This window comes from Salvelinus sp. IW2-2015, linkage group LG4q.1:29 (assembly GCF_002910315.2).
Source record: "Salvelinus sp. IW2-2015 linkage group LG4q.1:29, ASM291031v2, whole genome shotgun sequence".
NCBI classification, from domain to species: Eukaryota; Metazoa; Chordata; class Actinopteri; order Salmoniformes; family Salmonidae; genus Salvelinus; species Salvelinus sp. IW2-2015.
The window spans coordinates 53,102,381-53,124,871 of record NC_036842.1 but is presented as its reverse complement, the minus strand read 5'-3'; the positions used below and the strand labels follow the sequence as shown (position 1 = coordinate 53,124,871).

General features: G+C 43.4%; 1 protein-coding gene across 1 annotated transcript in view; it reads left to right on the top strand.

The window, feature by feature from the left end:
* Window positions 1-479: 479 nt before the first annotated feature.
* The window catches only part of LOC111962159 (cadherin EGF LAG seven-pass G-type receptor 1-like), a gene marked incomplete at its 3' end in the record, with an annotated part of 86,913 nt that continues 64,901 nt past the window's right edge, over window positions 480-22,491 (top strand). Inside the window, 1 exon segment of the mRNA XM_070439649.1 lies at window positions 480-4,362. Within this exon segment, the coding sequence (XP_070295750.1) occupies window positions 843-4,362 (3,520 nt within the window).

Sequence of the window (22,491 nt, the reverse complement as noted above, 5' to 3'; positions counted from 1 at the left end):
CTAGCCTTCCTGCTCTCTCTTGTGCCTATACCACATACTAGTGTCATGTACAACTAGTTGTTGATGATCAAGGATTTTAGAAAAGGAGATAGTGATTTAAATCAAGACAGTTAATATAAATACTATGCAAGAAACACATCTGATTTATATAAAAGAATGGTACTGTACCTTTTATTTTTGTTTGTTGCCATCTTGTGATTATTTAAAATTTGGAAATAAATGTTCTTAATTTAAGTTATTGTAATGCTGAGTCTTGTAAATACTTGTGATTTATCTACTTGTCTGCACCAAGAATGATCAAATGTATAAAGTATAAAGTTATATCAAATGATAATGTATAAAGTTAGAACATTTGGAGTGGATAGATACTTAGGCCACGTGATTCTACATACTTTCTATAGTTAAGTTTGTCCACTAGGTGACAGCATTTAATTACATTTACTGAGGATTTTGTGTAGATTTTGATACAGCGAGGACAGGCTTAAATGTTCATGTAATTGACAAACCTAAGTTTGAGTCGCCCCAAAAACAATAGACTTGCGCAAATGAGAGGTTTTTGGAGATCATTAAGCGAATCACTTCATGGTACATTGTGGTCAACTGCTGAGATTTGGGAATCTGCATTTGACTGACAGACAATCCCCGGGGAGAAGGGTTGCTATCTGAGGAAGTGCAGTGAAAGAGCGAGACCACTTTGAACTATTCCATATGCACACTGTACTGCACTCCGCAACATTTTAACTAATCATGGAACGGGACAGGACAGCGAGCACCCGGGAAAAACTTCAGTGGACTTTATAAGTGTTCTTGACCGATTTGGTGGATGCCATGCGTTTTAAACCATGGAATTACAAATTATTTGGCTATGGATATGTTTTCTATCGCACATTCCAGTATTTTCATTTTTTGATGTACACGTTTCTGATCATTTTCARCCTGGAGTAGTGCTCGGAAATGTATCTCTTGGACGGGGTTGGATCTATCAAATAGACAGGACTTTAACTCCTAAATACGTGAGACACATTTTCAATATTGAAAGACAACACGGAATTGTATATTTCTCAGGAAAAGTGAATTGCGCGAAGTTGCCGAAGAACCCAGCGCCGCTTTACATTCAGATCCAATCAATTACCTCGGAAAACTTTATTTTAATTAACTTCAATACCTTTGTGCATGGGCAAAATTGTTTAATTAAATACAGGAGTAAGAGCGCCGAAGGTAAGCCCGAGATATACATGAACGTTCTCTCAAAAGTAGGGACATCGCCATGCGTCTCTACCAGTATTTTGCTTTTGAACATTTATGAACATTTACCACTATTTACTCGACAACCTCACTCTTATCGTTCATCATGTAAGGGAGGGAATTGGAAAGCCGTGTTTGATAACGGGAGTTTTTCTCCAAACTGTCTGCAATACAATGAGCGGAACGAGTTGGATTTACTCTGCAGGGTGCAAAATCTTTGGAATTACACCACTGTCCGTGTAAAATTGCGATTGAATTCTCTACATAGTCATGCCATGTTTACACACGGGGATTTGGGGAGACTGGATTCATTGACCAAACGTAAAAAAAGAAATGTGAATACCGCTCCCCAGTTTCAACTGCCCAACTATCAGGTGTCTGTCCCGGAGAACGAACCAGCGGGAACTCGCGTAATTACGCTCAAAGCACTGGATACCGACAATGGAGATGCTGGTGAGGTTGAATATGATATGGAAGCTCTGTTCGATAGCAGATCCAATAATTATTTCCAAATCAACTTGCAGACCGGCAGCATCACAACTTTGCAGCCTTTAGACAGGGAGGTCAAGGATACACATGTATTCAAAGTTATTGCTACAGACAATGGCATCCCTAAAAGGTCGGCCACTGCTTACCTCACCGTCACTATTAGTGACACTAATGATCATGGGCCTGTGTTTGAGCAGACAGAGTACAGGGTCAGCATTAGGGAGAACATCGAGGTAGGCTTTGAAGTGTTGACTATAAGGGCCACAGATGGGGATGCCCCATCAAATGCCAACATGATCTATACGATTGTGAATGAGGAAGAAGATAATGCTGGTTTTGAAATCGACCCTAGAAATGGACTAGTCAAGATTAGGGTTCGGCCTGACAGAGAAACCTTGACCCAGTATCTGCTGATAGTAGAGGCCAATGACCAGGGTAAAGACCCAGGCCCCCGCAGTGCCACGGCTACAGTGTATATCTCTGTGGAGGATGAGAATGATAACTACCCCCAGTTCAGTGAGAAAAGGTATGTGGTCCAGGTGCTTGAGAGTGTGGCAGTGAACACCAAAGTGGCCCAAGTAAAGGCCACAGACAAAGACGAGGGCAACAATGCAAAAGTCCACTACAGCATCATCAGTGGCAACGTGAAGGGCCAGTTCTACATCCATTCCCCTACAGGTGACATTGAAATAATCAACCCCCTAGATTATGAGATAATCAGGGAATACAATTTGAGAATAAAGGCACAGGATGGGGGAAGACCACCTCTGATTAATGGCACAGGGATGGTTGTAGTACAAGTTGTGGATGTCAACGATAATGCCCCTATGTTTGTTAGCACACCCTTTCAAGCCACAGTATTGGAAAATGTGGCTATTGGTTATTCTGTGATCCATATTCAGGCTATTGATGCAGACTCCGGTGACAACTCTCATTTGGAGTACAGACTAACAGACATGGCTCCAGGCTTCCCCTTCACCATTAACAACAGCACAGGGTGGATTACAGTCAGTGTAGAGCTGGACAGGGAGACCACTGACTTTTACACTTTTGGCGTAGAAGCAGTGGATCACGGGGTTCCTGCCATGTCTTCCTCGGCCAGCGTCAGTGTGACGGTGCTTGACGTGAACGACAATGTCCCCACTTTCACTCAGAGATTGTATAGCCTTAAAATTAATGAGGATGCTGTGGTGGGTACCAGTGTGCTAGCACTCTCTGCCATAGATCGGGACGTCAACAGTGTGGTAACATACCAGATCTCCAGCGGCAATACGCGGAACAGATTCGCCATCACCAGTCAGACTGCTGGGGGAGTTATCACCCTGGCACTGCCGCTGGACTACAAACAGGAGCGCCAGTATGTCCTGACAGTGACCGCCTCAGATGGCACACGCTACGACACAGCGCAGGTCTTTATCAACGTCACTGATGCCAACACCCACCGGCCCGTGTTCCAGAGTGCCAACTACCAGGTGATGATCAGCGAGGACCAACCGGTGGGCTCCACCGTGGTGGTAATCAGTGCCACAGATGAAGACACAGGAGAGAACGCCCGCATCAGCTACGTCATGGAGGATAATGTGCCACAGTTCAAGATCAACCCTGACACAGGCGGCATAACCACGCAGATAGAAATCGACTATGAGGATCAGGCGTCCTACACGCTGGCTATCATTGCCTGCGACAATGGCATCCCTCAGAAATCTGACACCACATATGTGGAGATCATCATTCTGGATGCTAACGATAATGCGCCACAGTTCCTCAGGGACATATACCAGGGGACCGTGTTTGAGGACGCAGCTGTGTACACCAGCGTCCTCCAGATTTCTGCCTCCGACAGGGACTCCGGGTCTAATGGGAGGCTTAGTTACACCTTTCAGGGTGGGGATGATGGAGAGGGGGACTTCATCATTGAGCCGTACTCTGGCATCATTAGAACAGCCAGGAAACTGGACAGGGAGAATGTGCCTGTGTACAACCTGAAGGCCTTTGCTGTGGATAAGGGGGTTCCGCCTCTGAAGGCAGCCGTGGACGTCCATGTGTCCATCCTGGACATCAACGACAATGCTCCTGTGTTTGAAAAGGACGAACTGTACGTCTGCGTAGTGGAGAACAGTCCTGTGGGTTCTGTTGTAGCCCGCATCACCGCTACAGATCCTGACGAGGGAACAAACGCGCAGATCCTGTTCCAAATAGTGGAAGGAAACGTCCCAGAGGTCTTCCAATTAGACATCTTCAACGGGGATCTTATCGCCCTCACTGATTTAGACTACGAGTCGAAGATGGAGTACACAATCGTCGTCCAGGCAACCTCTGCACCGTTAGTCAGCCGTGCCATCGTGCACATTCGCCTGCTGGATGTCAATGACAATTCCCCTGTCCTACGTGACTTTGAGATCATCTTCAACAACTACATCACCAACAGGTCCAACAGCTTTCCGGCTGGGGTGATCGGGAAGGTTCCAGCCCAGGACCCGGATGTGTCAGATAAACTCCACTACAGTTTTGTGGAAGGCAACGAGCTGAGTCTACTCATCCTGAACCAGGACACGGGGGACTTGAGGCTGAGCAGAGACCTGGACAACAACCGGCCCCTTGAGGCCACCATGAAGATATCAGTCACAGGTAATGAAACTGTGTTCATTTGAATGCAATAGCCTTTTATATGCACCTCCATATGCATGGCAGATATTTTTATATTTAGTTTGTCCTTTCCACTTCCTCTCTTCATTCTTCTATGCGTTTGATGTTGTTGCTGTTGTCTTGCAATGAGACCTCTACTAATTGTGTTAGTTGTAAATCCGTTTTTTTGCTGGTACTTGTCTCTACTTAGAAAAGGGAGTCTGTTGCATGTCTATTACGGTAAGACTGGTGTTTGCGCCTAAATCACCACATTGCCCATTACTGGCTGGCTGTCCACTAAAAGATCCACAAAATGTTATCCAACAGCATTGTTGCCACGACAACTACCCCCTTTTGTTCCCTTTGATGTGATTTGCAGCTTTACTCTTTGTAACCCCTCTGTCCAAAAAAGGAGGCACGGCAGCATACCCAAGATGAGACCAGAATTAGCTGGGTTCTGTCTGTCTTCTCGTTCAACTTTAACCATATGGCTTGACTTGAAGTATTCAACATCAGTGCTCTGTGCTGTGCTTGTAGCAGAAATACAATGGCATTGCATGAAGTTGTCCAAAGACCATCCTCGGGCACTGTGCTCTTTGATCTCATGCTATTTCATATCTTGTGACAGTAGTTACCATGTTATTGTTTGCGTGTCTTCTAGAGAAAGGGTTTTCCTGAAGTAGTTGACACTAGTTTTTGTTATTCATTTGTTAATTTACTGTACATTTTGGCAACTTGTTTATTGTTTTCCCAAAGAGGCCCATGCTATTTATTACTCGAGCTTGTTGTATTGCTACATTTGCAATCTGAAGAACTAAGATGGGACTTTTTCAAAGTTGAGGCACTTGTTACCGGTAGCAGTGCATGTGTAAAATCACTGGGCAAGCCAAGCCTATGTGTTGTGATAATTGTGTTGTTTGCTCTATAACCTGTTAATTCATATGCCTTGCGACCGTTATATACAGTATAGGCCTAAAGGCCGAGTTACCACCCGTCGCAAAGTAAACAGGAGCTGCCTCCACTATTCCAGCCCCGTTTCAACTTCCACATTTTAAATTCATCAAATCCCCTCTGCTTAGTCTAATACAGTGACAACTAAAAGATACCAACAACTATTTAGTCCAATCAACACAAGCTAAATATGATGTGGCTGTCCATGGTTCTGATTTCTGTGTGTGCGTGTGCGTTTGTGCAAGAAGAAAAACATGTTGATTCACTCTACTTGTCGAGAAACGGCAATGACATCCTCCTCTCTTTCATGTTGACGAAACGGTCTATCACTATCATATGATACATGCTTTTATTTTTTGTTGACCTAGGCTACCTGGCTAAAATTCTTGCTTGCTAGCCAAACTTCCATTCATGGGCAAAGTTAGCTAGTTAACATTAGCCTTCTACATCTAAGTACATATTGAACTTCCATCCTCTCAGGCCAGGGGCACAACAATGTATGAATTAATGGTTGGATCAGAATCGCCGTTATAGTCATTGGCCAGTACGGAGAATAAAGTAAAACCACAAATCCAAATCCCTATCTCCATCCATGGCTAATTTTAGGAAAGGGACAATTTTAGCTAGCCGGGTAGCTAGACACCAGAGGACAACAGCACAACAAGATGCAACAATTTCAGTTTTTCTGTCAATTACTTATGCTCTCAATGGGATTTAATAGGAGTGACGCCAAATCCAAGCTGGCTACTCGTGACACTTTTTTTTCATGAGCCAGGACCATTCACAGCTCTCTCAGTTTAGGTCAACGCTGATTAATACTTTTTGTTGTCAAGGAAGGACAGATGCTCCGTGTCTTCCCTTGCCTTTAATGCTACGGGCGGTAACAATGTCATACTCATTTGGACCAGACAGCATCAGATAGATGGCCTACACGTAGAGAGACATAGGGGCAGTGTTTGGCTCACTCTGATGCTTTCTCCTGTGAGATACATTCAGCTTCTTGTGAATTGAAGGAAAATTCTGAAACACAGAGAGACGGAAGATAAATAATTGTATGTTTTAATATATCTTTTTTTAATTATTTTTTTATTGTGAAGCCTGGCTTCTCTTGGCATCCATGAATACACATCACTGCTTGTACCACAAAGCAAACCAAAAAGTTAATTCAACTATTTTATGATAAGACAGGCGTTAAAGCACATTAGAGTGACTACCCCTCCAATCGCTAGTAATTACTATCTTGTCTCATCGCTACAACTCCCGTACGGGCTCGGGAGAGACGAAGGTCGAAAGCCACGCGTCCTCCGAAGCACAACCCAACCAAGCCGCACTGCTTCTTGACACAGCGCGCCTCCAACCCGGAAGCCAGCCGCACCAATGTGTCGGAGGAAACACCGTGCACCTGGCCCCCTTGGTTAGCGCACACTGCGCCCGGCCCGCCACAGGAGTCGCTGGAGCGCGATGAGACAAGGATATCCCTACCGGCCAAACCCTCCCTAACCCGGACGACGCTAGCCCAATTGTGCGTCGCCCCACGGACCTCCCGGTCGCGGCCGGCTGCGGCAGAGCCTGGGCGCGAACCCAGAGACTCTGGTGGCGCAGCTAGCACTGCGATGCAGTGCCCTAGACCACTGCGCCACCCGGGAGGCAGGAAAATCTTTTTTAATAATTGTGATGTCACCAGATTTTTTTTATTTAAAAAAAAAAAAAAAATTCACCTTTATTTAACCAGGTAGGCTAGTTGAGAACAAGTTCTCATTTGCAACTGCGACCTGGCCAAGATAAAGCATAGCAGTGTGAACAGACAACACAGAGTTACACATGGAGTAAACAATAAACAAGTCAATAACATGGTAGAAAAAAGAGAATCTATATACAATGTGTGCAAAAGGCATGAGGTAGGCAATAAATCGAATAATTACAATTTAGCAGATTAACACTGAGTGATAAATCATCAGATGAACATGTGCAAGAAGAGATACTGGTGTGCAAAAGAGCAGAAAAGTAAATAAATAAAAGCAGTATGGGGGTGAGGTAGGTAAATTGGGTGGGTAGTTTACAGATGGACTATGTACAGCTGCAGCGATCGGTTAGCTGCTCGGATAGCAGATTTTTAAAGTTGTTGAGGGAGATAAAAGTCTCCAACTTCAGAGATTTTTGCAATTCGTTCCAGTCGCAGGCAGCAGAGAACTGGAAGGAAAGGCGTCCAAATGAGGTTTTAGCTTTAGGGATGATCAGTGAGATACACCTGCTGGAGCGCGTGCTGCGGGTGGGTGTAGCCATCGTGACCAGTGAACTGAGATAAGGCGGCACTTTACCTAGCATAGCCTTGTAGATGACCTGGAGCCAGTGGGTCTGACGACGAACATGTAGCGAGGGCCAGCCGACTAGGGCATACAGGTCGCAGTGGTGGGTCGTATAAGGTGCTTTAGTAACAAACGAATGGCACTGTGATAAACTGCATCCAGTTTGCTGAGTAGAGTTTGGAAGCTATTTTGTAGATGACATCGCCGAAGTCGAGGATCGGTAGGATAGTCAGTTTTACTAGGGTAAGTTTGGCGGCGTGAGTGAAGGAGGCTTTGTTGCGGAATAGAAAGCCGATTCTTGATTTGATTTTGGATTGGAGATGTTTGATATGAGTCTGGAAGGAGAGTTTGCAGTCTAGCCAGACACCTAGGTACTTATAGATGTCCACATATTCTAGGTCGGAACCGTCCAGGGTGGTGATGCTAGTCGGGCGGTCGGGTGCAGGCAGCGAACGGTTGAAAAGCATGCATTTGGTTTTACTAGCGTTTAAGAGCAGTTGGAGGCCACGGAAGGAGTGTTGTATGGCATTGAAGCTCGTTTGGGGTTAGATAGCACAGTGTCCAAGGAAGGGCCGGAAGTATATAGAATGGTGTCGTCTGCGTAGAGGTGGATCAGGGATCGCCCGCAGCAAGAGCAACATCATTGATGTATACAGAGAAAAGAGTCGGCCCGAGAATTGAACCCTGTGGTACCCCATAGAGACTGCCAGAGGACCGGACAACATGCCCTCCGATTTGACACACTGAACTCTGTCTGCAAAGTAGTTGGTGAACCAGGCAAGGCAGTCATTAGAAAAACCGAGGCTACTGAGTCTGCCGATAAGAAATGGTGATTGACAGGATCGAAAGCCTTGGCCAGGTCGATGAAGACGGCTGCACAGTAATGTCTTTTATCGATGGCGGTTATGATGTCGTTTAGTACCTTGAGCGTGGCTGAGGTGCACCCGTGACCGGCTCGGAAACCGGATTGCACAGCGGAGAAGGTACGGTGGGATTCGAGATGGTCAGTGATCTGTTTGTTGACTTGGCTTTCGAAGACCTTAGATAGGCAGGGCAGGATGGATTAGGTCTGTAACAGTTTGGGTCCAGGGTGTCTCCCCTTTGAAGAGGGGGATGACCGCGGCAGCTTTCCAATCCTTGGGGATCTCAGATGATACGAAGGAGAGGTTGAACAGGCTGGTAATAGGGGGTGCGACAATGGCGGCGGACAGTTTCAGAAATAGGGGGTCCAGATTGTCAAGCCCAGCTGATTTGTATGGGTCCGGTTTTCCAGCTCTTTCAGAACATCTGCTATCTGGATTTGGGTAAAGGAGAAGCTGGGGAGGCTTGGGCGAGTAGCAGCGGGGGGGCGGGGCTGTTGGCCAAGGTTGGAGTCGCCAGGAGGAAGGCATGGCCAGCCATTGAGAAATGCTTGTTGAAGTCTTCGATTATCACGGATTTATCGGTGGTGACCGTGTTACCTAGCCTCAGTGCAGTGGGCAGCTGGGAGGAGGTGCTCTTGTTCTCCATGGCTTTACAGTATCCCAGAACTTTTTGGAGTTAGAGCTACAGGATGCGAATTTCTGCTTGAAAAAGCTGGCCTTTGCTTTCCTGACTGACTGCGTGTATTGGTTCCTGACTTCCTGAACAGTTGCATATCGCGGGGGCTCTTCGATGTTATTGCAGTTCGCCACAGGATGTTTTTGTGCTGGTCGAGGGCAGTCAGGTCTGGAGTGAACCAAGGGCTATATCTGTTCTTGGTTCTGCATTTTTTGAACGAGCATGCTTGTCTAATATGGTGAGGAAGTAACATTTAAAGAATGACCAGGCATCCTCAACTGACGGGATGAGGTCAATATCCTTCCAGGGTACCCGGGCCAGGTCGATTAGAAAGGCCTGCTCGCAGAAGTGTTTTAGGGAGCGTTTGACAGTGATGAGGGGTGGTCGTTTGACCGCGGACCCGTGGCGGATACAGGCAATGAGGCAGTGATCGCTGAGATCTTGATTGAAGACAGCAGAGGTGTATTTGGGAGGCAGGTTGGTCAGGATAATGTTATTAGGGTGCCCATGTTTACGGATTTAGGGTTGTACCTGGTGGGTTCCTTGATGATTTGTGTGAGATTGAGGGCATCAAGCTTGGATTGTAGGACTGCCGGGGTGTTAAGCATATCCCAGTTTAGGTCACCTAACAGAACAAACTCTGAAGCTAGATGGGGAGCGATCAATTCACAGATGGTGTCCAGGGCACAGCTGGGAGCTGAGGGGGGTCGGTAGCAGGCGGCAACAGTGAGAGACTTATTTCTGGAGAGATTAATTTTTAAAATTAGAAGTTCGAACTGTTTGGGCATAGACCTGGAAAGTATGACAGAACTTTGCAGGCTATCTCTGCAGTAGATTGCAACCTCCCCTTTGGCAGTTCTATCTTGACGGAAAGTGTTATAGTTGGGTATGGAAATCTCAGAATTTTTGGTGGCCTTCCTAAGCCAGGATTCGGACACGGCAAGGACATCAGGATTGGCAGAGTGTGCTAAAGCGGTGAGTAAGGCAAACTTAGGGAGGAGGCTTCTGATGTTGACATGCATGAGGCCAAGGCTTTTTCGATCGCAGAGTCAACAAATGAGGGTGACTGGGACATGCAGGGCCTGGGTTTACCTCCACATCACCCGAGGAACAGAGGAGTAGTAGATGAGGGTGCGGCTAAAGGCTATCAAACTGGTCGCCTAGAGCGTTGGGGACAAAGAATAAAAGGAGCAGATTTATGGGCGTGGTAGAATAGATTCTGGGCATAATGTGCAGACAGGGGTATGGAGGGGCGCGGGTACAGCGGAGGCAAGCCCAGGCACTGGGTGATGATAAGAGAGGTTGTATCTCTGGACATGCTGGTCTCAATGGGTGAGGTCACCGCATGTTTGGGGGGTGGGACAAAGGGGGTATCAGAGGTACGGAGAGTGGAACTACAGGGTCCATTGCAAACCAAAACAATGATAATGAAAACTAGCCTGAACAACAGTATGCAAGGCATATTGATATTTGAGAGAGACATACAATAAGGCATAAAGTGATTGCAGGTCTTGATTGGGAGAGCTAGCTAAAACAACAGGTAAGATAACAGCAGCAATAACAGGGTGTTAGTCTAACACAGCAACAACAGGTAAAAATGGCGACGACTAGGCAGAGAGGGTCGGATTAACTACACACAGATCCTGAGTTAAAGCACAGAGCCGACAGGTAAAACACAAATAAACAGAATGGAGTACCGTGAATTAATGGACAGTCAAGCATGCATCAGCTATGTAGCCAAGTGATCATAGTGTCCAGGGGGCAGCCGTAGATGGAGCAGAGGAGGCCTCCACTAAGCTAGCACGCGGCGTATAAAGTTAGTAGCCCGGGGGGTGGTTGCTCAGACGGAGGGGGTCTGCTCAGACGTGGTTGTGTCGACAGAGAATCCAAGCCAGATGGCGATGGCGAAAGAGAGGTTGTGAATTGTAGAATTGTGTTTGCTAACTGGTGCTAGCTTCGTGGCAGTGGCAGTGGCGCTAGATCTTCAGCTAGCCGGCAGATGGGCCTAGCTCGAGGCTAGCTCAAGGCTAACTGGTGCTTGCTTCGGGACAGAGGTGTTAGCCAGTAGTAGCCACTCGGTTGCAGCTAGCTAGCTGTGATGATACGGTGTAATTGTCCAGAGCTTGCGTCAGGAATCCGGTGATGTGGTAGAGAAAAAGCAGTCCTATATGCTCTGGGTTGATATCGCGCTTGCAGCTAGCCGGCAGATGGGCCTAGCTCGAGGCTAGCTCAAGGCTAACTGGTGCTTGCTTCGGGACAGTGGTGTTAGCCAGTAGTAGCCACTCGGTTGCAGCTAGCTAGCTGTGATGATACGGTGTAATTGTCCAGAGCTTGCGTCAGGAATCCGGTGATGTGGTAGAGAAAAAGCAGTCCTATATGCTCTGGGTTGATATCGCGCTTGCGACTGGCAGGTATTGGCCCGGTATTGAAGCTGGCTGTGTCCGAGTTGAGGGTGAAGACCGCAGCAGTGGCTAACTGACTACTAGCTAGTAGCTAGTTATCTGGCTAGCTTCTGCTTGGGGTTACGGTTCTAAAGTATAAAAAAATAGCAGGTCCGTACCACATTGGGTGAGGCGGAATGTAGGAATGTATATTCAGTTCCTAGATGGAAAGTGAAATTAAAATATATACGAAATGTATACGAAAAATACGAAGACTATTTACTATTTACACGCTACAGGACAATACAAACACACGTCCGACTGCTACGCCATCTTGGATTCTAGATTAACTGTAGATGCTGTATAACTTTAGCCAGGTAACTAAGATTGAGGGGACCACCATATTTTAGTTAGCTAATGTTAGCATTGCTAGCTATTTTTTACTCTCATTGCTTGTAACAGTAATTGCCATCTCTCAAAGTCAATTGACAACATCATAATATGTGACTCGTTTCAGGAAACTAGGTGTATGTCGTACGTCACTATTTCACAGGAGAGCCAATTGAATGTAAACTTTTTTTTTAGGAAAATGTGTTTTATGGCAGAAATGAACTTTCATATGCCTTAATAACAAACTTGTATGCCATCCGTAAATATGAATAAAATTGTTAAATGATGAGCCTAGTTGGTTTAACCACAGAAAAAGTTAGGAACCTTACCGCTAGCCATGATTGGCTGAGATAATGGATGGGCTGGACATGCCTAGAGATGAGTTCGGATTGGTCTGCCATGTAGCACGCTTCTGTCTATAACATGAGCTGGTCAGCATGTGTAGGTAATCCTTTATAACGCTGCTTTTTTGAAAGATATCACGTAGTAGAACTGCAAAAGTGTTGCTCTCCACTTTCTGGAGGACCGAGTTTTGAAATCAGTGGAATGCCCCGGCTGGAATTAGAGTATGATCGCTAAGGAGATGGAGAAAATGCTGGCGTTTGATGGCAAATATGTAAAGGGGTTCGAAAAGAGAACACACAGAAGGCTGTTGTATAAAACACATGTCTCCGGATTACATCTTCAAACTAAGGGCAACCATGGCATCCGTGACAGAGAGGGAGAAGCGTCCATCCATGTATACGGGTAAGAGAGTCTAGCTAGCTACATTTTCAGATATTATACGTTTCTAATTTAGTCAGAAAGTAGTTTTCATTTCATGTTAAAGCATACTTTTAGCTAGCTAGCTAACGTTAGCTGGCTGGTTCGTCAACTAACGTTACGTGTATGATCTGTGTAGTGATATTATTCATATTTGAGCCATTTGCATTACTAGTTATAGCCTAATGTTAACTAGCTAGCTAACATTGAACTTGGTTGGTTAGCTACCTGCAGATTCATGCGGGGTAGTAACGTTATGAGTTGGGATAATTGTTGAGCTAGCTACATGTCTAAACAAAAGACTCCACTATGCAAGTAACCATTTCACTACACCTTCTGTATCCTGTGCTTGTGACAAATAAACGTTGATTTTATCTGATATAGTATGTGTTTACCAGAGACGATAATGTGAAGAACATGCACCAAAGTCAAATTAGGATATAATGTTAGGCCAACGAGACAGAGTCCAAGTTCCAAAATTCTCCGGTAGAATGCCCTGCTTTTATTTCGTCACACTCACAACCGTGAGCTATTTTCTGTAATTGGCTCGCCATTATCTTTTTAATAATGATCTAGTTGTGAGTATTTTCCTGTAATAATGAAGACAAATGAGGTAAAGTGAATTTGTTGTCAGCTATATTATGATATTATGCACTGGCTAGCCAGCTAACTTAACATTAGCTAGCTAACAAGCTAGAAACTAACCAAAATATTGTTTAGAAAGTTGCTTTTAGTTGCCTGGTTTACTAGATTTACATATAATTTCATTTTTAAACAGGTGGGTTGATTGGTGTTAAAATACACTAGTTATGCTATTTTGGACTACCAGGCTGCTGATGTCATGCAGCCTGTCGTTTTTGTGTTTAAACTTTTTCATAAMGACAACGACAAGTTTGATGTCAGAGACAATAGAATGTTCATGATATCACTGCGACAACTGTCGATAGACATAGTATAAACCACCCTTTAGTCTTGATATCGCCTCACATGTGAATATTTAAAGAGACGGGTGGGGCTAAGGCTTAAGAAGGTGTGAACGATGCTGAAAGGGTGTAGAAAAATCAAAGCTCTCCGGTAGGTTTACCAAAACATTCAAGGAAATTTTTCTCAAAAGTGAGGTTACAAGTCAATGTGACTTTCAAAGCAGAACTACTTTCCCATTGTTCCTCAACTGTAGTGTATGATATACCATTTTGTAGCTCGGAGTTTCTACTTTTATCCAATGGAAAAACACTACATAAGATCGAGCCGGTCGGTCACATATGGCAAAGTTGTTTCCTACTAATTATTTGCCTACTTTAGCATGTCATCATATTTCGATGCCACTCTAAATTAGTGTAATTTAGACAACAGTCACATTAGCCTCTGAAGTGCAACCCATGTCTAGGGCACAAATAAATATTGGATGCAACTATGGTGGTACCATCTAACTTATGTCTGACTACAACAGTGTACTAACTAGCAGTAACAAACCAACCCAGGGCCATAGCAAAACATATGACAGTTGGTTGCATACTGTAACGGCGTCATCGGCCTTAATCTAATTTGGGTACCAGACTGATCCCCTGGTCATGAACAGATGCCGGGACCTTCCAGAAGGAGCGAAGGTGGGTATCATATAGTGCTGAGTGATTAGTGCTTTTTGAGGTCATTTCGGTTCGATTGTAAAAAAACATTTATCATGAAATGTTGACATGAAATGCAGTATGCATTACGTGGGTTGAATGCTGTAACAACACCGAATAAAACAATTAATAAAAGTACAAAACTATTAATGGTAGTGACTGCCCATTACTGCAAATCACTTACTAACCATAATTTATTCATATTCTACATTACTTAAATATTTGTTTAATTTGATGACTTTATTAATTCATTCCAAGTCATCATCTCATCTGTATAGAGCTGCTGCCTATGCCATCTGACAAAATCACTATTTTAGTAGTTCTTCAAAGTAATTAAGGCATACTTTTATGACTGCTGAATACCAACTACCAATCTTAGATCATGTATTTCAGGTAGACATACTTTGCGAAGCAACTGCTTTCTATCCCTCTCGATTGCACGTTCTCTGTTCTGTCAATCTCTGTAGGTCTCAGTGCTCCACACAGACCAGTCAAGTAGGTGGGCACGCAATGGATTATCGTCATTGTAGTTAATTACCACGTTTTCTGCGCTAAACTATGTAGAATATTGGCCTGTTGAAAACTACAACTTCGTTAATAGCTCAGCACTAGTATCATAACATGTCCAGCAATGTGATTTGAACGGTTTAGCAATCTCCCAAAATAATTTAATTCACTGTTCACTTGATATTTTCACAGCTTGTCAGACCTCAAAACAAAACTGTGTCATGTGACACAAGTACCCTTGTGACACCTCCTCCGTTGTTGCGAGTCTCCCTAGAATCCTATGAAAAGGACACGCCATCATGAAGCCTCTTATAGTAACCCGAGTTACTACTGCCCTGATGACACAGATCGCTTCATCAACGACAGGTAATGTGTGTAACGTGAAAAGTACTATTAAAAAAAGACCTAGCTTGATAAACTAGTAAGCTAATTCCCCAGCCAAACAAATACAACTAGTTTTCATTTTGGTTGTGAAGTGCATTAGCAAAAACCTTTGTCGTTTGTTTAGAACAAAATGCAATTCGCCACTTGACTGTCAATTATATCACCCTGTCACAGGCTCTCTCAGTCAACACCACCTCATAAGATTGCCTGCTGCAGTTGTTCGAGAGATGTCCAGTTTGCAGCCAAAAATGCAGCATCGAAAAGACCAGCAAGTGGGCTGTCATCAGCATCATGCAGACATGACCTCGCTGTGAGCATTCCTATGAATGTTGGCAAGTATCCGGCCAGCAACATTCACCTGTCAGCAGCAACAGCTTTCACAGGCTCATCATTTGTACAAATACAGAAGGTAACCCACTTCATTACCTTGATATGTTTGATTACCCAATTGTGAAACATAATTTATTTAAACTGACATTATTTGTTGCTTTTGTTCTACTTCTTAGATGCATATAATGTCCAGAGCATAACCTAGTGGAACCAACCTGATCGCTGTGTTCACTATTCTATTTCACTTTACATTTTATGATAACTGAAGTGAAATAGAAAGGTGAACGCAGCAGTCAGATTGTTTCCACCAGGCTAACCATAACCACCATCATTAATAATGTAGTCAGTGCTCTCTGTGTGTGTGTGTGTGTGTGTGTGTGTGTGTGTGTGTGTGTGTGTGTGTGTGTGTGTGTGTGTGTGTGTGTGTGTGTGTGTGTGTGTGTGTGTGTGTGTGTGTGTGTGTGTGTGTGTGTGTGTGTGTGTGTGTGACCGAACAGTATCTTTCATGAGGGGCCAGGGACTGATCTAAGCTGCCATGCCCATCAATGGGGTGCTGGCAAAGACCTCACCCCAGCCTCACCTCTTGCCTGCTCACCAACGGTCGTCGATGGGGAAAACAAACTTCAACGTAGTATATATTTGTGTGTCAGATATCACCTATCCCTAACTCACATAGGTGATAGAACAGTGACTGTGTGTATGTGTTCACAGATGCATGAGATGCAGAGAGATCTGGCGCTCAACACAACCACTCAACACATCCACAATAAGGTGATCACTAATAGTACAATACAGCACAAATGTCTAGTAATAGCAACACCCTTTTCATTCCATGTGCCACCGAACTCTGCCTCAACTCTGCCTATTTCTACAGATGGACTGGAGATGCTTTTGCCAGACGGCAGCCTCAGGCGTTTAATAGGGAGACCATAATTGTGTAGGTTTGATCTGACCTGTTCGAACTTCAACATATTTCCTGTTTGTATGTCAGATATTACCTATCCTAACTGCCATTGGTAATAGAACAGTGACTATGTGTGTATGTGTTCACAGCAACATGTATGGGCCAGCACATGGAGACTTGCAAGATGTTGTGATGAAGTCCAGAATGACAGACGGGCTTGTTACTGATGTCTCTGAATGAAGAGAGATTTGGTATAAAAGTTTAACTAGACACAACTTTTACTTGTATTGTCTTTTTTAAATGATTGAATTGAATGGTATCAGTTAATATGGGGAGGGAGAAACCCTGTGTTTTCTGCACCAGGATCAGGGAACTCCTGTTGTATACGGGACACCACAAAGGAAGGTATGACCACTCTGACATGTTTGCCAAGGTAGCCCCATTACCACTAGACAGTATCCGTATCGGCTGGGAATGACAATGAAAGATGAAAGGTGCACATTGTTATATTAGCAGAACACTGCTTCTGTGGTATTATGTAAAGGGTTGTTTATTCTACATGGACCTGTTACTATATTTGAAAGTTATTAAAACCCTGTAATAACAACACATTTCCCTGCACCTATTTGGTGTATGTGACAATAAAACAAGGGCACACCCAAGAAACACCCACATCAAACCACACCCCTAAGCCAACTCACATTTGGCTTCTGTAATGGCTGCCAGCATTTCATGAGGAGCATGCCAAAAAAAGAGGCCAAATCAGCGGGTGCAGTTCCTCTTTAAAACCGGCATAAACAAGTAATAGCAGTGTAGAGAAAATCTGTGAACTCTTTTCAGCTAACCAGACGTTCCTTTGAGGCCTACATTGTAGGCATGCTCCCTACACACTCTGGCGTACATCTTTGTTATGAAACAATGATTGATTAGGGCTGTGTTACAGGAAGAAATGTGCGTAATTTATGATTCCTAGTGCATCTCATACGCACTCCAGTCTAAGATCAGAGCATGCTGCAACTCGCCCACTCTTGGGTTCATTTGAGTGTCTGGACAGAGTATCAGTACTCACACACACACACACACACACACCTTTCTTTTTTCTTTCTCACAAACATACATAATCACTATCTTTCCCTTTCATCAGAGATCTGTTTCTCCATTAGTGCAAGTCCTGCTACTACTATATAGAAACGAACAATTCTGCCCTCTTCTTGCTCATGTACTCTGTTCTCTTCCAAAAATGTGGGCTAGTTATCTTGAATCTGTGGGCATTGCTTCTCTAACCATGAGAATTGGATTAGCTGTCCATGCCTAGCCCAGAATACTTGGCAGGTCTTAGTGTCTGGGTTCACTGGACCTCTCTCTATTAGACCCAAAGCCCCCCCCAATTCAATTTGGGGAAATTACCAACAGCATGCTCTGCTGCTTAGGACATGGTCCTAATGCAAACCAATGGCCTTCATTTCTAAAAGTGGGTTTGACAGCGATGTGGCATTTTGTGAACCAGGCAAATGTATTTTTCCAGAGTTTGTTTTGCAGACTGAGACAAACCTCACGCAACCTCATGTTGACTTTTAAACTAATAGGGATTATGTTTTGTCCTGCGATGTGATTTGAGAAAGGGAGCGTTGCAATTGTAGGACCTTAGGCAAGGGAAACATCAAGGGTTCTTGCAGTGGCTCTGAGTACTCATACAAAAATGTGGTTATTGAACTGTTTTCAGCTTGCTGTGGAGTTTGATAACATAGCCTTGTGGATGCATGATGCCCACTCGGCCTGCAAGTAGGGACTTAAACTCAGACTGGGTTATGCTAATTTTGTCCACTCTACAAAAGGTGTTATTGGACGTTAGAATGTTACCTCAGGTGAAATCTTGAGAAGATAGATGTCAGCTACACATTTATCCTCTGACTTCACACTGAGTGGTAAAGGAAATGTGCCATAGAGAATGAACAATGATGACTGTGTCACTGTTGAAACATTTGTTTACAGTGGAGATTTGAGATATCCTTGATCTTTATTGACAATCCCTGAAGCGAGCCAATGACGAAAAGCAGGTAATTGCATATTTGCATAACTTGTCATGCTCTCGCTGCAATGTGAACAATGGTGGTGTACATGTACTAGCTAACAAAAGCATGTCTGTTTGGAATGTACAGATGACGCCACAGAGGTTACCTCATTTTGTGGGTGTCGTTATGCTGTATGTCATTCTATGTTGGAATTTGTTTAATGTGATGTTGGCTGCCTAGTGCTTTTGTCATATTTTATTCTCACTGGGATCATTAGCCTAAGTGGAGAACAGTGTCTCCATGTCTTGTTTTGTATACATATCCTGCCTGCAAACCACATTTTCGGGTCGCCTAAATCCAAACAGTGTAATTATTATTATACATTTTTGGGATGGAAAAATGATTAAAGTGAAAACTAAAATAACTAAACCCAGATATAAATAAATGTAGAAAACATAATGGACCTATACACTGAGTCTACAAAATAATCCAGGTGTGATCTATGATCCCTTATTGATGTCACTTGTTAAATCCACTTCAGAGTAGTTGAAGGGGGGGAGACAGGTTAAAGAAGGATTTTTAATCCTTGAGACAACTGAGACATGGATTGTGTATGTGTGCCATTCAGAAGGTGAATGGGCAAGACAAAAGATTGAAATGCCTTTGAACGGATTATGGTAGTTGGTGATAGGCACACTGGTTTGTGTCAAGAACTTCAACGCTGCTTGGTTTTTCACACTCAACAGTTTCCCATGTGTATCAAGAATGGTCCACCACCCAAAGGACATCCAGCCAACTTGACACAACTGTGGGAAGCATTGGAGTCAACATGGGCCAGCATCCCTGTGGAACAATTTTGACACCTTGTAGAGTCCATGTCCCGACGAATTGAGGCTGTTCTGAGGTTCAATAGTGGGGATGCAACTCAATATTATTAATTAAGGTGTTCTTAATGTTTTGGACACTCAGTGTATATTTCTTAATAATATAATCTTTGAGAACTAACAATCACCAAAATGAAAGCTAGACTGGGAGAATTGAAAATTCTAAAAACAATGAATTAAGCAGTTTTCATATATTTGTTTTACATAGGATAAAAGTAGAGACTCATGGTAGCTCATACACTGCAGTTGAGGAACAATGGGAAAGTGATTCTGCTTTGAAAGTTAATAAACTTGTAACCCCACTTTTGAGAAAATGTGCCTTGAATGTTTTGGTACACCTACTGGAGAGCTCTTCTTTGTCTACACCCATTGAGCTTCGTTCACACCCTCTTAATTAAGCCTTAGCCCCTTTAAAAGATTCACATGAGGCCATGTGCTAAACAACCAAAGATTAGAAGACTAAATGCTGGTTTATACTACATCTACCAACATGTCTGTAGACAGTTGTCGCAGTGACATCATGAACATTCTATTGTCGTCCTACATCAAACTTGTCGTTATCAAAAAGTATAAACACAAAAACGACAGGCTGCATGACATCAGCAGCCTAGTGGTCCAAAATAGCATTACTGGTTTATTTTAACACCAACAAACCCATCCGTTTAAAAAATGAATTTAGGGCCTCCCGAGTGGTGCAGGGGTCACTACAGATCCTGGTTCGATTCCAGGCTGTGTCGCAGCGATGAGACTACCAATTGGATACCATGAAATTTGGGAGAAAAAGAGGGTAAAAAATATCAAATAAAAATATGTCAATCTAGCAAACCAGGCAACTAAAAGCAACGTTCTAAACAATGTTTTGGTTAGTTTCTAGCTTGTTAGCTAGCTAGCTAATGTTAAGTTAGCTGGCTATACAGTTCAAATAATGACCATATCATAGATGACAACGTCTTAACTCAAGCTAATTTTTTATTAATTATTACAGGAAAATAAACTCACAACAAGATCTTTATTTACAAGATAATGGCGAGCTTGTTACAGAAAATAGCTTACGGTTGTGAGTGTGACGAAATAAAAGCACTGCATTCTACTGGAGGATTTTGGAACTTGGACATTGTCTCGTTGGCCTAACATTATATCCTAATTTGACTTTGGTGCAGGTCATGTTCTTCACACACACTATATCAAATCAAATGTAAGATTATTTGTCACATGCACAGGATACAGAAGGTGTAAACGGTACAGTGAAATGGTCTTTTAAACGTAATCCCATCTGATAACGTTACTACAGTGCATGAATCAGCAGGTAACTAAATTTCCCCAGCTAGGTTCAATGTAAGCTAGCAAGCTAACATTAGGCTTTAACTAGCAATGCAAATCGCTTTCTGAGACACAAAGAATATTACTACACAGATCATACACATAACATTAGCTAGAGAGGCAGCCAGCTAGCATTAGCTAGCTAGCTAACAGTATGCTTTAACTTGCAATGAAAACAACTTTGACTAAATTTGAAACATATAATATCTGAAAATGTAACTAGCTAGACTCTCTTATTGTCACGTGTGCTCCCTCTCCGGCCTCTAGGTCATCAGGCTGCTCGTTATGGCTCACACCTGTCACCATAGTTACGCGCATTATGACACTCACCTGGACTCCATCACATCCTTGATTACCTTCCTATATATGTCACTCCCTTCGGTTCCTTCCCCAGGTGTCATTGTTTCTGTTTCATGTCTGTGTGCTGTTCGAGTTCCTTGTTTTGTATTATCTTCCATTTGTTTATTAAAACACTCACTCCCTGAACTTGCTTCCCGACTCTCAGTGCACATCTTTACACTACATTGATGAACGCTTCTCCCTCTCTGTCACTGATGTCATGCATGGTTGCACTTAGTTTGTAATAAAGATGTAATCCAGAGACAGGCGTTCTCTTTTCGACTCCCTCCGTGTAATTTTTGCAATCAAACGGCAGAATTTTCTCCAGCTCCTTAGCTATCATACTCCGCTTCCACCGGGCATTCCCTTGATTTCTTAGTTCTTTGTTGCAGTTTTTTGTGATATCTTTTTTTATTTTTTATCTGCGTTAGAAAGGATTACCTATACATACTGAGCAGCTCGTGTTATAGGCAGAAGCATGTTACATGGCAGAACAATCCGAACTCATCTCTCGGCATGTCCAGCCCATCCATTATCTCTGTCAAGCATGCGTAGCGGGACAGTTCCGGTCTTTTTCTGTGGCTAAACCAACTATGCTCATAATTTTTAAAATGTATTTGTATTTACAGATGGCATACACATTTCTTATTAAGGCACATGAAAGTTCACATGTTCCAGAAGGCATTTCTGCCAAAATAAAGGGAATTTCCTAAAACATTTATGATGATGTAAATTTGCCTCTCCTGTAAAGTAGTGACGTGTGACATAGGCCTAGTTTCCTGAAACTAGTCACAAATGTGTAGAATTGCAAGACATTTGCTTTAAAACAGCAACAAACWATTTTTTTTGTAGAATTGCAGAAAATCGGCCCCCCCAAAAATGATACAATGCCAAGATGAGGGAGTCTCAAATGTAGCTGCGCCAACGGCTGGCGGCTGCTACGTCCACCACCTAAGACCCTTTTTGATCCAGAAAAAAAACCCTGGACTGTAGGCCTATATCATAAAGCATAGGCTACATTACACATCTACAAGCACAACATATACATGACATATTGTCTATAGCTTAATGAGTGTGTGAATAAGAGACGCAGTCACATACTCAGAACTAACTGAACTTGTTTAATGTGAAACGTATTGTATTCAGAGCGTTCAGCTTTCAAAGCTTGCTTGTTGTAGCGATAATGACATGTTTATGATGCATTTTAGATGTGTAATGTATGCTTTATGATATACATAGTTACCGATTAAAGATACATGTGAACTTGACCAATGTTGACTCAATCCAACTACCTGATGGCGCCGGAGGAGATGGCTGCCGTTTTATGGGCTCCTAACCAATTGTGCTTTTGTGTGTGATTTTTCGCATTATTTGTAACTTATAATGTACATAATATTTCTACCGCCGTCTCTTATGACTGAAAGGAGCTTCTGGATATCAGGACAGCGATTACTCACCTCGTACTGGACGAAGAGTTTTTCTTTAACGAGTCGGACGC